The 14,714-nt window shown below is 44.3% G+C and overlaps 1 protein-coding gene across 4 annotated transcripts in view; it reads right to left on the bottom strand.

Moving 5' to 3' along the window:
* The window catches only part of LOC138753170 (coiled-coil domain-containing protein 170-like), a 144,545-nt gene that overhangs the window by 66,022 nt on the left and 63,809 nt on the right, over window positions 1–14,714 (bottom strand). For all 4 annotated transcript variants that reach the window (XM_069915788.1, XM_069915787.1, XM_069915786.1 and 1 more), the window contains exon 6: window positions 7,804–7,989. In XM_069915788.1, the coding sequence (XP_069771889.1) occupies window positions 7,804–7,989 (186 nt within the window). The remainder of the gene's footprint in view (window positions 1–7,803; window positions 7,990–14,714) is intronic.

Here is a 14,714-nt window from a genome sequence, read left to right as displayed (position 1 = left end):
CATTCAGCCCATCAAGTCTTCCCTGCCATTCAATTATGAGCTGATCCATTCTCCCACTCAGCCCCACTGACCGGCCTTCTCTCCATAACCTTTGTTGCCCTGGCTAATCAAAAACCTATCAGTCTCTTCTTTAAACACACCCAACGACCCGGCCTCCACAACCGCCTGTGGCAATAAATTCATCAGATTCACCACCCTCTTGCTGAAGAAATTATATAACCATATAACCACTTACAGCACAGAACAGGCCAGTTCGGCCCTACTAGTCCATGCCGTAGCAAATCCCCACCCTCCTAGTCCCACTGACCAGCACCCGGTCCATACCCCTCCAGTCCTCTCCTATCCATGTAACGATCCAGTCTTTCCTTAAATGTAACCAATGATCCCGCCTCGACCACGTCTGCCGGAAGCTCATTCCACATCCCCACCACCCTCTGCGTAAAGAAATTTCCCCTCATGTTCCCCTTATAATTTTCCCCCTTCAATCTTAAACCATGTCCTCTAGTTTGAATCTCCCCCTTTCTTAATTGAACAAGCCTACCACATTTACTCTGTCTGTCCCTTTTAAAATCTTAAACACCTCCATCAAGTCCCCTCTCAATCTTCTACGCTCCAGAGAAAAAAGCCCCAGTCTGCACAACCTTTCCCTGTAACTCAGACCCTGAAATCCTGTCAACATCCTCGTGAACCTTCTCTGCACTCTCTCTATTTTGTTTATATCTTTCCTATAATTTGGTGACCAAAACTGTACACAGTACTCCAAATTTGGCCTCACCAATGCCTTGTACAATTTCATCATAACCTCCCTACTCTTGAATTCAATACTCCGTTTTATGAAGGCCAACATTCCAAATGCCTTCTTCACCACACCATCTACCTGAGTATCAGCCTTGAGGGTAATATTTACCATCACTCCTAAATCCCTTTGTTGCTCTGCACTCCTCAATTGTCTACCATTCAAATTATATGACCTATTTAAATTTGCCTTTCCAAAATGTAGCACCTCACATTTATCTGTATTAAATTCCATCAGCCATTTCTCAGCCCACACCTCCAGCCTTCCTAAATCACCTTTTAATCTACGGTAATCTACCTCACTGTCCACAACACCACCAATCTTTGTGTCATCCACAAACTTGCTTATCCAATTCTCCACCCCTACATCCAGATCGTTAATATATATAACAAATAATAGTGGACCCAGGACCGAACCCTGAGGAACTCCACTAGTCACCGGCCTCCAATTGGACAAACAATTTTCTACCACTACTCTCTGACACCTCCCATCCAACCACTGCTGAATCCATTTCACTACCTCTTTATTTATACCTAATGCCTCCACCTTTTTTCCAACCTCCTGTGGGGAACTTTGTCAAAAGCTTTACTAAAGTCCAAATAGACAACATCCACAGCTTTCCCTTCATCAACCTCTTTTGTATCCCCCTCGAAGGACTCAATCAGGTTTGTCAAGCATGATATACCCCTGACAAAACCATGCTGATTACTCCCTATCAATCCCTGTACCTCCAAAAATTTGTAAATAGCATCCCTCAGAACACTTTCCATCAACTTGCCCACCACAGACGTCAGACTTACAGGCCTATAATTCCCAGGTTTGCATTTGGTCCCTTTCTTAAACAGAGGAACCACATGTGCCACCCTCCAATCCTTTGGCACCACCCCCGTGGCCAGTGACATCCTAAATATCTCTGTTAATGGCCCCACTATCTGTCCACAAGCCTCCCTGAGTGTCCTAGGGAATATTTTGTCCGGTCCGGGAGATTTATCAACCTTTTTCTTTTTTAACACAGCCATCACTACCTCCTCAGTAATCCTTATATGCTTCATGAACTCCCCACTATTTTTCTTTACTTCAACTGGTTCAACATTTTTTTCCCTAGTGAATACCGAGGCAAAGAAATCATTCAAAATTTCCCCCATTTCCTCAGACTTCTCATTCAGCCTACCCTCGCTATCTACAAGGGGTCCAATTTTATCTCTCACTAATCTTTTACTTTTAATGTACTTATAGAAACCCTTTAGATTTATTTTTACTCTGTCAGCCAGAGCCTCTTCATGCCTTTTTTTGGCCTTTCTAATTTCTTTCTTAAGATTCCTTCTACACTCCTTGTAGTCCTCCTTCAACTTCTCAGCTCCCTGCTCTTTATACCTCTTGTACACCTCCCTTTTTCTCCTAACTAAATTTCCAATATTCCTCGAAAACCAAGCCTCCCTATAACTTCCAGCCTTTCCTTTGATCCACACTGGGACATAACTACTCTGTACCCTCAAAATTTCTTTTTTGAATATCCTCCATTTTTCATTAACATCCTTACCTGAAAATATCCTGTCCCACTCAATACTCCCCAAATCCCTTCTTATTCCTTCGAAATTTGCTCTTTTCCAATCCAGAACCTCAACTTTAGGCCTTTCCTTGCTCTTCCCTAAAACTACCCTAAAACTAACAGAGTTATGGTCACTAGACCCAATTGGATCTCCAACATTAATGTCCGCTAGCTGACCTAGCTCATTCCCTAACAGGAGATCCAGTATTACACCGTCCCGAGTCGGTTCTTCTACTAACTGATTTAGAAAACAATCCTGAGCACATTTAACAAACTCCAGCCCATCCAGCCCTCTAACCGTGTGGGAAGTTAAAATCTCCCATGATCACTACCTTATGATTTTCACACATATACGTTATCTCCCTACAAATTTGTTCCTCTAATTTTCTTGACCCATTTAGTGGTCTATAATACACCCCTATTAGCACCCTCTTGCCTCCTCCACCCCTCAATTCCACCTAAACAGCCTCACTGGTCGATCCATACCATCCTGCCCATACCATCCTGCCACCTCACGGCAGTAATGTCCTCCTTAACAAGCAGAGCAACTCCTCCTCCTTTTTTACCCCCTGATCTATCACATCTAAAACAAATGTATCCTGGAATATTAAGTTGCCAGTCCTGCCCCTCCTGTAGCCAGGTCTCACTAATTGCCACAATATCGTGACCCCAAGTATCTATCCATGCTCTCAGCTCATCTACCTTGTTCACTATGCTTCTTGCATTAAAATATATGCATCTCAGAGAATGACCCTCACATATATTCTCTTTTTTACCTTCTACCCTAATCTCCATCCTACCTTTGTTATCTTTTTTATTCCTATCTAGGTGGCCATACTCCCTGGACACTGCTGTCACACTCTGTTCCCCACCCCCCAGCCAAACTAGTTTAAACCTTCCCCCACAGCTCTAGAAAATCTGCTTGCCAGCACATTGGTCCCCCTCTAGTTGAAGTGGAGTCCGTCCCTCTTGTACAGGTCCGACCTTCCCCAGAAGAGATCCCAATGATCCAGAAATCTTATCCCTTGCCCCCTGCACCATGTCTTTAGCCACGCATTCATCCTCCACATCCTCCTATTTCTACCCTCACTAGCACTCCGCATCTCTGTTCTAAGCAGACACTCTCCAATCCCGAAGTTGTGCCCTTTTATCCTAGACTCTCTCATCATGGGAAACAACCTTTTTACATCAGTGGGTGGTGAACTGGATTAGTAAATATGCAGACGATACTAAGATAGGTGGAATAGTGGATAATGAAGAAGGTTTTCAAGGATTGCAGAGGGATTTGGGCTGCTTAGAAAAGTGGGCTGAAAAATGGCAGATGGAAATTAATGCTGATAAGTGTGAGGTGCTTCATTTTGGTAAGAAGAATCAGAATAGGACATACGTGGTAAATGGGAAAGCATTGAGGAATACAGAAGAGCAGAAAGATTTAGGAGTGACGGTACATCGTTCCCTGAAGGTAGAAACTCACGTGAATAGGGTGGTGAAGAAGGCTTTTAGTATGCTGGCCTTTATCAATCATTGCATGGAATATAGGAGTTGGGAGGTGATGTTGAGATTGTATAAGACGTTGGTGCGGCCTCATTTGGAGTTCTGTGTGCAGTTCTGGTCGCCTAATTATAGGAAGGATATAAACAGAGTGGAGAGAGTGCAGAGAAGGTTTACCAGAATGTTGCCTGGGTTTAAGCATCTGGAGTATGGGGAGAGATTGGACAGATTGGGTCTTTATTCTTTGGAGCGTAGAAGGTTGAGAGGGGATTTGATAGAAGTATTTAAGATTATGAAAGGGATAGACAGAGTGGATGTGGATAGACTATTTCCGTTAAGAGGAGGAAAGATTAAAACAAGAGGACATGAGTTAAGAATTAAGGGGCAGAGGTTTAGAGGTAACATGAGGGGGAACTTCTTTACTCAGAGAGTGGTAGCCGTGTGGAATGATCTTCCGGGAGAAATAGTGGCGGCGGAGTCAATTGTATTATTTAAGAAAAGGTTGGACAGGTATATGGATGAGAGGAAGATGGAGGGTTATGGGCATTGTGCAGGGAGGTGGGATTAGAAAGGGGTGTTTGGTTCGGTGCGGTCTAGAAGGGCCTAATGGCCTGTTTCCGTGCTGTAATTGTTATGTTATGTTATGTTATCTACTCTGTCCATGCCTTTCAACAAAGGTGCACTGGTTGGTAGGTGAAATAGTGGTTGAACATTAGCCCCAGTGTATAAGGGTGGTATAATGGTGGGGGGGGGGGAAGGTAATGGGTGAGAAGAGACTAGGGAAATTGGGATAAAAGGAACCACTCAGAGCTAACATACACTTGATGGGCCAAATAGTCTTCTATTTCACACGGAAATAACAGAATACAATTGATGGGTTCAGCCAGAACCTTGTTCCCAGGGCAACAACAACAAATACTAGAGGACATCTGCACTGAATCTATGTGCTCAAAGTCTCTAACCCCTTCTCTTCCAGTTTTTCTTCCTTTCTTATACTCTCCCTCTTTCCCTCTCCCTTTCTCCTATCCCAGTTTTTCACTGGTCTCTCTTACACTCTCACACTCTCTCTTTACCTCTCCCAATTTCTCTCTGCTCTCACCCTCCCTTTCTCTCTCTCACATGCTCTCCATTTTTCTCCATCTCTTGCACTCATACACATTCTCTCTCTCCCCTTTTTTCCCTGTTCTCTCTCCATTTCCTCCTTTACTCTCTTATATTCCCTCAGTTCTCTTCCTCTTTCTTTCCCTCCACTTTTGTTCTTTCTCTCTCTTTCTTCTCTCTTTCCCCTTTGTGTTACACTATGGGCAGGCTGATAAAAGCAAGGAAAGAACACTTCCGAAAGGAGAACAGGAGGGGCAGGCATTGCTGATGAAAAGAGAGTAGAGAAGCTGGGGTCTCTGAAGCTTTGAAGATGAGGGGAGGCATAATGGGAAAAAGCTGAGGTAACAAGGCAATGGATCATCTGCTCAGAGACTCGCTCCGAGTTACACCACTCCGCCTTGGGCTGATATCCACTGGTCCTTATCATGGTTACTGGTGATGTCTACGGCAAAGGAATTGTAACAGTTCTAGGAGGCACCTCCTCAAAGCATCCAGCAGGAGCATCTTTGTGATCCATTGCCTCAAGAAGGCAGCCAACATCATAAAGGGCCCCCATCATCCAGGTTTCATCCTCTCCTCACTGCTACCTTCAGGCAGAAGATACAGAATTTTTTAATATTTGCGACAGGGTAGAAGCTTATTCCAGACATTAGCTGCTTTCAGGTGCTCAGATGCAGATAATGCGCCGGCAGACCCGGCGGGGAGAGTGCAGCTGGGACGTTCAGGTGGCCACGGAGAAGACACCTTTCTGTCACCTGAACAGGCTGGCTGAAAGAGAGCCGTGTCTGAGCGAACGCCAGCTCCTGTGGATTGTGGCTGTAGTCCCACTGCTGCTTTCAGGTGCAATGGGGGATTCTTCGAGCCAGAGAATATACCTACAGGAGGAGGGTTAGGTAAGTGCTCCTCCTGGCTGAGTTCTCCACTTTCAGGTGGTCACCCGACAGCCGCATTGCGGTAGAATAGGCGGCTTTACAATCAGGTATTCTGGCCACCTGAAAGTGGCTCTTGAAACCTTTGCCGCTGAATTACACCTAATTAATTTAAAACCCCATACCTTTTGGCAGGTAAGAGGAAACCAGAGCACTCGGGGAAAACCCACTGTGACAGAGTATATAGATATGTTTTTGGAAGATAAATTGGGAAAGGTTTGTTAGAGTAGGTTATATATAAACACTTTAAAATGAATCTTATTTAAAATACTGGAACCTAGCCCCATGTTAGACATGTCGGGGCCAACAGTTTTTGCAGGAGCTTTGGAGAGTGCCCAAGAAACTTCACTAATGGATTTTTGTTTACAAAAAGGCAACAAATGAAAGAGCTTGTCGGAGCTGCCCGCTGTCTGGAGCTGTCCTATGAGGGTCATAGAGTCAAACAGACTCTCTGTGTGTGTGTGTGTGTGTGTGTGTGCGTGTGCGTGTGCGTGTGCGTGTGCGTGTGTGTGTGAGAGAGAGAAAAAAAGAGAGAAAGAGAGAGATCACTTTTACAGTGTTACAGCCAGTAACAACAAATGGGACTGGAACAGGACAAGCTGGCAAACTTGTGGAAAACCCCATTTGGAAGACGGCCTGGTCAAAGCCCTTGTGGTTCATGCAAGAGGAGAGGACTGGCTGTCTAATATTTCACTTGGAATAAGGGAAACAAAAATGAACTCTGTGGTGACCTGAAAGAAAGGGGTTATCATCTGGAGAACCCTGAAGGTGCAAGTTTCATCAGTAACTGAAGTGACTGTTGGAAATACATCAGTTGTGGATGTCCTGGAACAACAAATCCCTCTCTGAAAACCAACAAGAACCTTCCTGAGCGGTAACCACTTACCTTTCAAGCACCAAAGCCGGGTAAACTTCATCAATGTTAAATTCTGTGCACAGTCTAAGAATTGCCTGCAACCAGTGAACTTGGAGGAATGAGAAGTGAGATTGGATTGTGAACCAAAGGACTTTTCTAAACTTTTTTTTAATGTGTGTGTATTACATACACGTGCGCTTAGAATTAGAAGGGGGTTAAGTTGGGTTAGTTAAGTTAAGAGTGATTAAGTTAAATTCTGATTCTATTTTCATGTTTAAAGATGATTAAAAGTAACTGCTGATGAAACTTGGCCCCTTCACCAATGAGATCAATCCTTAAATCCTGGAAAACGTAATCAGTTATTGAAATTTTAAATAGTTACCAACCCCAGTTTCTTGCAAACCATGTGATCTTCTAACTCTGGCTTGCAGACGTCACAACTCTGAAAGATGGCCTCACTTCTGTTTCAAGAAGCTTAAGTAGATCATTCAAATAACTCTGTTTCATTTTTATTGTTCAAGAGGCCTTAATAAGGACCACACCTGGTATTTGAATTTCAATTAAGAACACTTCTGTTCCATTACAGTATTATTCTTCTAGACACTGCGACTCCAAACTGACTCTTTGTTCTGAGTGCAATGTCTTTACAAACTTTCTGTGACCTTTGTGTAACCCTGTTCCAAACCCACTACTTTACTTAAGGCATACTTATAAGAAATATAAGTTAACCTTAACCTAAATATTACTATTAACACAGATCCATTGCACCTGTTTCTGTGTGATACAGCATTATCACAAAGGTGGGTAGCGGATGGTGAGTGATCATGACTGAGACAGACAAATCTGGAGGCCACTGACATCAGTTGGACACTGCAACCTCCAACTGGGAAGTGAGAAACAACTCCTCACCTCAGACAGCATGAGGACCACGGAATCACTCCCACAGAGAGGGGAGGTGGGACTGGAGGGGTAAGGGGATTACACAGAGGGAGGGCTCATGTGGAGTATCAACCAGCACCGATCTCCTGGACGGAAGAGCCTGTAATCTGGCATAGGATTCCAGGAAACCTTGTTCCTTTACCTTCCTGGCGGTTTTCACGTCCTCGCTGAAGGATGCTGCCACATCCTGGGCTTTTCCAGCCTCGGAAGCCAGCTTGATGAGTGTCTGCCGGCTAGCCTTGAACTCCAGCTCCTGATTGGCCAATGTCTCCTCCAGCGTGGCAGCCTTGCTTTCCCACAGGTGCCTCTCCTGGAACATCTCACAGGCCTGGGTTCAAAGGACATCCCCCGATTAGTAACAGCTTAGCAAGAGTGCAGTGAGCCAGGGCAGAGCTCAGTGGGGACAGAGGCATTGAATGAGTTTGTGCCAGGATACAGTACAGCTCATGCAGCAAGAATTCAATCTAATTTGCTTCTACTTAATGCGCAATAAAGCAGCATAATGTGCTCTCAACATTTAGTTCCACTAGGGGGGAGTCACGTGATAGAGGAGCGGCTGGTCGAGTGGAACCAACCCTCTCCAGAGAAAAGAAAAAAAAGTGTGAAAAAACAGAGCTCAATAAACATAAAATACAGGAAGAGAAAGAGAAAGTTACAGAGAAGAGACAGAAGATGGCACCCAAAAGAGAAAAAGTAAGAACAACAGAGAAAAGGGAAGAAGGAAAATCACTGGAGAAGAAAGAAGAAGGCCTTACCTGCACATCAGAGCAGAGAGCCACCGTGGAGAGAAGCGGCCGATCTCCGGTGTTGGTGAGTCCCCAGAGGAGCGGTGTTCTCCCGACCGGCGGACTTCAAAAATGGCTCTCAGAGCCAAGAAGAGATGCACAGTGCGAAAGTAAAAGAAAAGGTTAACGCCGGCGGGAGGGGTTTCAGTTGAGGAGCGGCCAGCTGAGGAGCAGCCAGCTGAGAGATGCCCAGTATCAGGGCGTTCGGCTGGGGAAAGTAAGCAAGAAAGAAGAAAAGAAGAGTGGTGAGAAAGAGAATGAAGGGCTGGAAGAGGGTGATTGGCAACGGGGCAACTGGCAGGAGGGCGACCGGCAGGGGGACAACCTGCGGCAGGAAGCCCAACAGCGGGTCGGCTTGCAGCAGGAGGCCCAACAAGCAGGAGACACAGCAGCTGGAGGCCCAGAAAGGATACAGAAGCAGCTCATCAGAGATGGATGAAGATAAACAGATACAGAGAAGATGACACAGACATAGATACAGACACAGAAGGAGGAAGAAGACCAAGAATTTCAAAGGAAAGAAGGTAAAACAGAAGGACAAAATTTAGATAAAGCCTTTTTCGAAGAACAAATGAGGTCATTAAAAGAATGGCTATTATTAGAATTTAGTTCAATCAAAAGAAAAATGAAAAGAGCTGAAGACAGAATGCAAAGCTTAGAATTGGTCATGACTGAAATTGGGAAAAGAGTAGAAAATGTGGAGGAACGAGAAACTGCTGTAGAAATAAAGATAAATGATTTAAGAGTGAAGTTGGAAGAGAGCAGAAAAAAAATTAAAGAGACACAAAATTTATTGTCACAAAAAATTGACGTATTGGAAAACTACAGTAGGCGAAACAACATAAAAATAGTGGGCCTGAAAGAAGGCAAAGAAGGGTCAGATATGAAGAAATTTATAAAAGGATGGATCCTGAAGGTGCTGGGAATGACAGATTCACATGAAGAAATAGAAATCGAAAGGGCGCATAGAGCACTAGTACCGAAACCGCCACCACATCAAAAACCGAGATCCATATTGGTAAAATTTCTAAGATATACAAGAGAAAACATACTGGAGCAGGCAAGAAAGAGGTTAGAGAAGACAATAAGCTGATGGAATATAAGGGACAAAAAATATTTTTTTACCTGGACATAAGCTTGGAACTTAATTTAATTTTAAGTTAAAATTTAAAGGGGGGAGGGGGCTAGTGCGCAGGCGTGTGGTGACGTCAGCAGGGAGGGAGTTTTAAAAACAAAGAAAACCTTACCTCAGTTGAGGTCCAGTTGGCAAGGAGCGAAGAGGCGGGAGCGTGCTGAGCTGAACGGACGTGTGTAGAGTGGTCATTTAGTCTTAATTAAGAGTTAATAATTTAGGTGGGGATTGCTGTTCAGTGCAGAGACAGTAATTGAATAGGGAGTGCAGGTGGGAGTAATTAAAGGAAACTGGTTAGGATTGGACAGTGCTAGTGGTCACATTGGGTAGTGTATTAAAGTAAAGGAAAGGTTTTTGGGAGCAGCAGCGAGTAAGCGGCCCAAGCGAGTGAGTGGGAGCACAGGTTGAGGACGAGTCACTGCACATTAAGGTAAGATAGTCTTTATTACTACTTCATTGGGGTAAAGGATGAGTGTTACGGCTGTGTGTTGTTGGGAGTGCCAGATGTGGGAGGTCCTGGAGTCTTCCAGACTCCTGGATGTCCATATCTGCACTAGGTGTGTCGAGCTGCAGATTCTTAGGGACCGTGTTAGGGAACTAGAGCTGCAGCTCGATGACCTCAGACTGGTTAGGGAAACAGAGGAAGTCATAGACAGGAGTTACAGCCAGGTGGTCACGCCAGGGCCACGGGAGGAGGAAAGGTGGGTAACAGTTAGGAGAGGGACAGAAAAACGTAAGGTGCCAGAGAGGAGCCCTATGACTGTAACCCTCAGCAATAAGTACGCCTCTCTGAGTACTGTTGAGGACGACATCAAAGTTGGGGGGAGCAGCAGTGGCTGTGCCTCTGGCACGGGGTCAGCCCCTGTAGCTCAGAAAGGTAGGGAAAGGAAGAGGAGGGCAATAGTGGTAGGGGACTCCATAGTTAAGAGGACAGATAGGGGATTCTGTGGACGCAGCAAGGAGAACCAGATGGTGGTTTGCCTCCCTGGTGCCAGGGTCCGGGATGTTGCTGCTCGTGTCCCGGATATCCTAAAGTGGGAGGGACAGGAGCCAGAGGTCGTGGTACATGTAGGTACCAATGACATAGGGAGGAATAGAGAAGAGGTCCTAAAAAGTGAGTACAGGCAGTTAGGTAGGGAGTTAAAAAGGACCGCAAAGGGGGTAATCTCTGGATTACTCCCTGTGCCACGTGACAGTGGGAATAGAAATAGAATGAGGTGGAGGATTAACACGTGGCTGAAGGGGTGGAGTAAGGGGCAGGGTTTCAAGTTTCTGGATCACTGGGATATTTTTTGGGGAAGATGTGACCTGTACAGTAAGGACAGGTTACACTTAAATCCCAGGGGGACCAGAATCCTGGCAGGGGTATTTGCTAGAGCTACTCAGGATCCTTTAAACTAGAATGTTTGGGGGGAGGGAGCAAAATAGTACAGAGCAGTAAGGAGAAGGTTAGAATGCAAACAAAGAAAGTTTGTAGTAAGTATTTGAATATGGATGGGGAAGTGATAGAGAAAGGAAATGCTCTGGAAGATGAAGGGCAATTGGCAGGAAAAGGAAATAATATTATTAAAGATGAGGAAAAACAGGGATTAAGAATTGGGAAATCTCTGAAATTCATATATTTTAATGCCAGGAGTATTGTAAAAAAGATGGATGAGCTGAAGGTGTGGATTGATACTTGGAAGTATGATGTGGTAGTGATTAGTGAGACATGGTTGCAGGAGGGATGTGATTGGCAACTGAATATCCCTGGGTTTCGTTGTTTTAGGTGTGATAGAGTCGGAGGGGCAAGAGGAGATGTGGTTGCATTGCTTGTCAGGGAGAATATTACAGCGGTGCTTAGGCAGGATAGATTAGAGGGCACATCCACGGAGGCTATTTAGGTGGAACTGAGGAGTGGGAAAGGAGAGGTTACACTTGTAGGGGTGTATTATAGACCACCCGGAGGGGACCGAGACCTAGAGGAGTAAATCTGTAGGGAGATAGTAGATATTTGTGATAGGCACAGGGTTGTAATTATGGGAGATTTTAATTTTCCACATATAGATTGGGAAACACATTCTGTGAAAGGACTGGATGGGTTAGAGTTTGTGAAATGTGTGCAAGATAGTTTTTTACAACAATATGTAGAGGTGCCAACCAGAGAAGGAGCAGTGTTAGATCTACTGTTGGAAAATGGGATGGGTCAAGTGACGGAGGTTAGTGTTGGCGAGCACTTCGGGTCCAGTGATCATAATGCCATCAGCTTTAATGTCATTATGGAAAGAGATAAGTCAGGGCCAAGGGTTGAGGTTTTTGATTGGGGAAAAGCTAGATTTGAGGAGATGCGAAAGGACTTACAGGGTGTCCATTGGGACAATTTGTTTTATAGGCAGGATGCAGTAGAGAGATGGAAGTCTTTTAAAGATCAGATTTTGAGAGTGCAAAAGCTTTATGTTCCTGTTAGGTTAAAAGGAGGGGAAAAAGGTTGGAGAGAGCCGTGGTTTTCAAGGAATATTGGAAACTTGGTTCGAAGAAAAAGGGAGGCGTACATTAGGTATAAGAAGCATGGAATTAAGGAGATGTTTGAAAAATACATTGAATGTAAGAGGAATCTTAAGAGAGGAATTAGGAAAGCTAAAAGAAGGTATGAGGAGACTATAGCAAGCAGGGTGAAAATTAATCCAAAAGGGTTCTACAAATATGTTAATGGTAAAAGGAAAGCGAGAGACAAAATTGGTCCCTTAGAGAATCAGAGCGGAAAACTGTGTGTGGAGCCTAGAGAAATGGGGGAGATACTGAATAGTTTCTTTTCTTCGATATTCACCAAGGAGAAGGATATTGGGATATGTGAGATAAAAAAAGCAAATTGGGTAAACATGGAGAATATAGTGATTACGAAAGATGTAGTGTTAGGGCTTTTGAGGAATATAAAGGTGGATAAGTCTCCGGGACCAGACGGGATATTTCCCAGGACATTGAGAGAAGTAAAGGAGGAAATAGCAGAGGCTCTGACGGTAATTTTCCAAGTGTCATTAGAGATGAGGATAGTGCCGGAGGATTGGCGTATTGCGCATGTGGTTCCGTTATTTAAAAAGGGTTCAAGGAGGAAGCCTGGCAATTATTGGCCTGTAAGTTTGACGTCTGTGGTAGGTAAATTAGTGGAGAAAGTTCTTAGAGATAGTACTTATAAATATCTGGATAGACAGGGTCTGATCAGGAGCATTCAACACGGATTTGTGAGCGGAAGGTCCTGTTTGACCAATCTGATTGAATTTTTTGAAGAAGTGACTAGGAATGTGGATGAGGGTAGCGCAGTGGATGTTGTCTATATGGACTTCAGTAAGGCCTTCGATAAGGTACCACATGGAAGGTTAGTTAGGAAGGTGCAGTCTTTAGGTATAAATTTTGAGATAGTCAAATGGATTGAACATTGGCTGAAAGGGAGAGGCCAGAAAGTGGTAGTGGAAAATTGTCTGTCAGGTTGGAGGCCGGTGACCAGTGGTGTGCCTCAGGGATCTGTATTGGGCCCATTGTTGTTCGTTATATATATTAATGATCTAGATGATGGGGTGGTGAATTGGATTAGTAAATATGTAGACGATACTAAGATAGGTGGAATAGTGGATAATGAAGAAGATTTTCAAGGATTGCAGAGGGATTTGGGCTGCTTAGAAAAGTGGGCTGAAAAATGGCAGATGGAATTTAATGCTGATAAGTGTGAGGTGCTTCATTTTGGTAAGAAGAATCAGAACAGGACATGCGTAGTAAATGGGAGAGCATTGATGAATACAGAAGAGCATAAGGATTTAGGAGTAACGGTACATCGTTCCCTGAAGGTAGAAACTCATGTGAATAGGGTGGTGAAGAAGGCTTTTAGTATGCTGGCCTTTATCAATCATTGCATGGAATATAGGAGTTGGGAAGTGATGTTGAGATTGTATAAGGCATTGGTGCGGCCTAATTTAGAGTTCTGTGTGCAGTCCTGGTCGCCTAATTATAGGAAGGATATAAACAGAGTGGAGAGAGTGCAGAGAAGATTTACCAGAATGTTACCTGAGTTTAAGCATCTAGAGTACAGGGAGAGATTGGGCAGATTAGGTCTTTATTCTTTGGAGCGTAGAAGGTTGAGAGGGGATTTGATAGAGGTATTTTTGATTATGAAAGGGATAGACAGAGTGGATGTGGATAGACTATTTCCGTTAAGAGTAGGAGAGATTGAAACAAGAGGACATGAGTTAAGAGATAAGGGGCAGAGGTTTAGAGGTAACATGAGTGGGAACTTCTTTACTCAGAGAGTGGTAGCGGTGTGGAATGTGCTTCCGGGAGAAATAGTGGCGGCAGAGTCAATTTTATTATTTAAGAAAAAGCTGGACAGGTATATGGATGAGAAGAAGGTGGAGCGTTATGGTCATTGTACAGGTAGGTGGGACTAGAGAGGAGTGTTTAGTTCGGTGCGGACTAGAAGGGCCTAATGGCCTGTTTCCGTGCTGAAATTGTTATTATTATGTTATTATGTTACATACATCAGGGTTTTATGGGTTTGTCACGCCCCAGCGGCTAGTGCTCAGGCTGTTTTCTTCTCTCGACTTTTCCTGGTTGGGATGGTATGGAACTCACCCCCCCCCTCCTCACCTGACTGAGGGATAGACAGGGAAGGTAGGGCAGTGAGGCATGATGGTCCACACTATAATCTTGCTCCTCTGGAATTTAAGTATGGCTGCCAAATTTACACTTTTTTCTTAAGTTGTAAGTAATTTTCTCCAGGGGAACACAGCTTTGCATTTCTGTGTTCCAGTGAGTTATGCTCAGGCAGGAATTAGATTTCCAGGAACCGCTATGCACTTCCTGGCCACTCCCAATGTGATCATTACGAACTGAATTTGAAATTTAGATAGCTTCATCTTAAGTCTCAAGTCCATTATGTTTCCCAACAGGAACAGCTCTGGATCCTGTGGGAATTCTTTGCCTACAATTTTTTTTTGGACTTGGCCTAATTCCACCCAAAAGGGTCTCAGCTTGGTACATGTCCAGGTTGTGTGCACAAAGGCTCCCATCTTAATGCCACATTTAAGAAGTGGTCTGACAATTCTGGTTTAGATCTGTTCCATTTTTGCGGCATTAGGTAGAGCTGTGCAGAAAGTTGTATTGCACCAG

Source organism: Narcine bancroftii, chromosome 2, assembly GCF_036971445.1.
Source record: "Narcine bancroftii isolate sNarBan1 chromosome 2, sNarBan1.hap1, whole genome shotgun sequence".
Taxonomy (NCBI): Eukaryota; Metazoa; Chordata; class Chondrichthyes; order Torpediniformes; family Narcinidae; genus Narcine; species Narcine bancroftii.
Note: the sequence above shows the minus strand (reverse complement) of the source record. Positions and strands in the feature narration are given on the sequence as shown.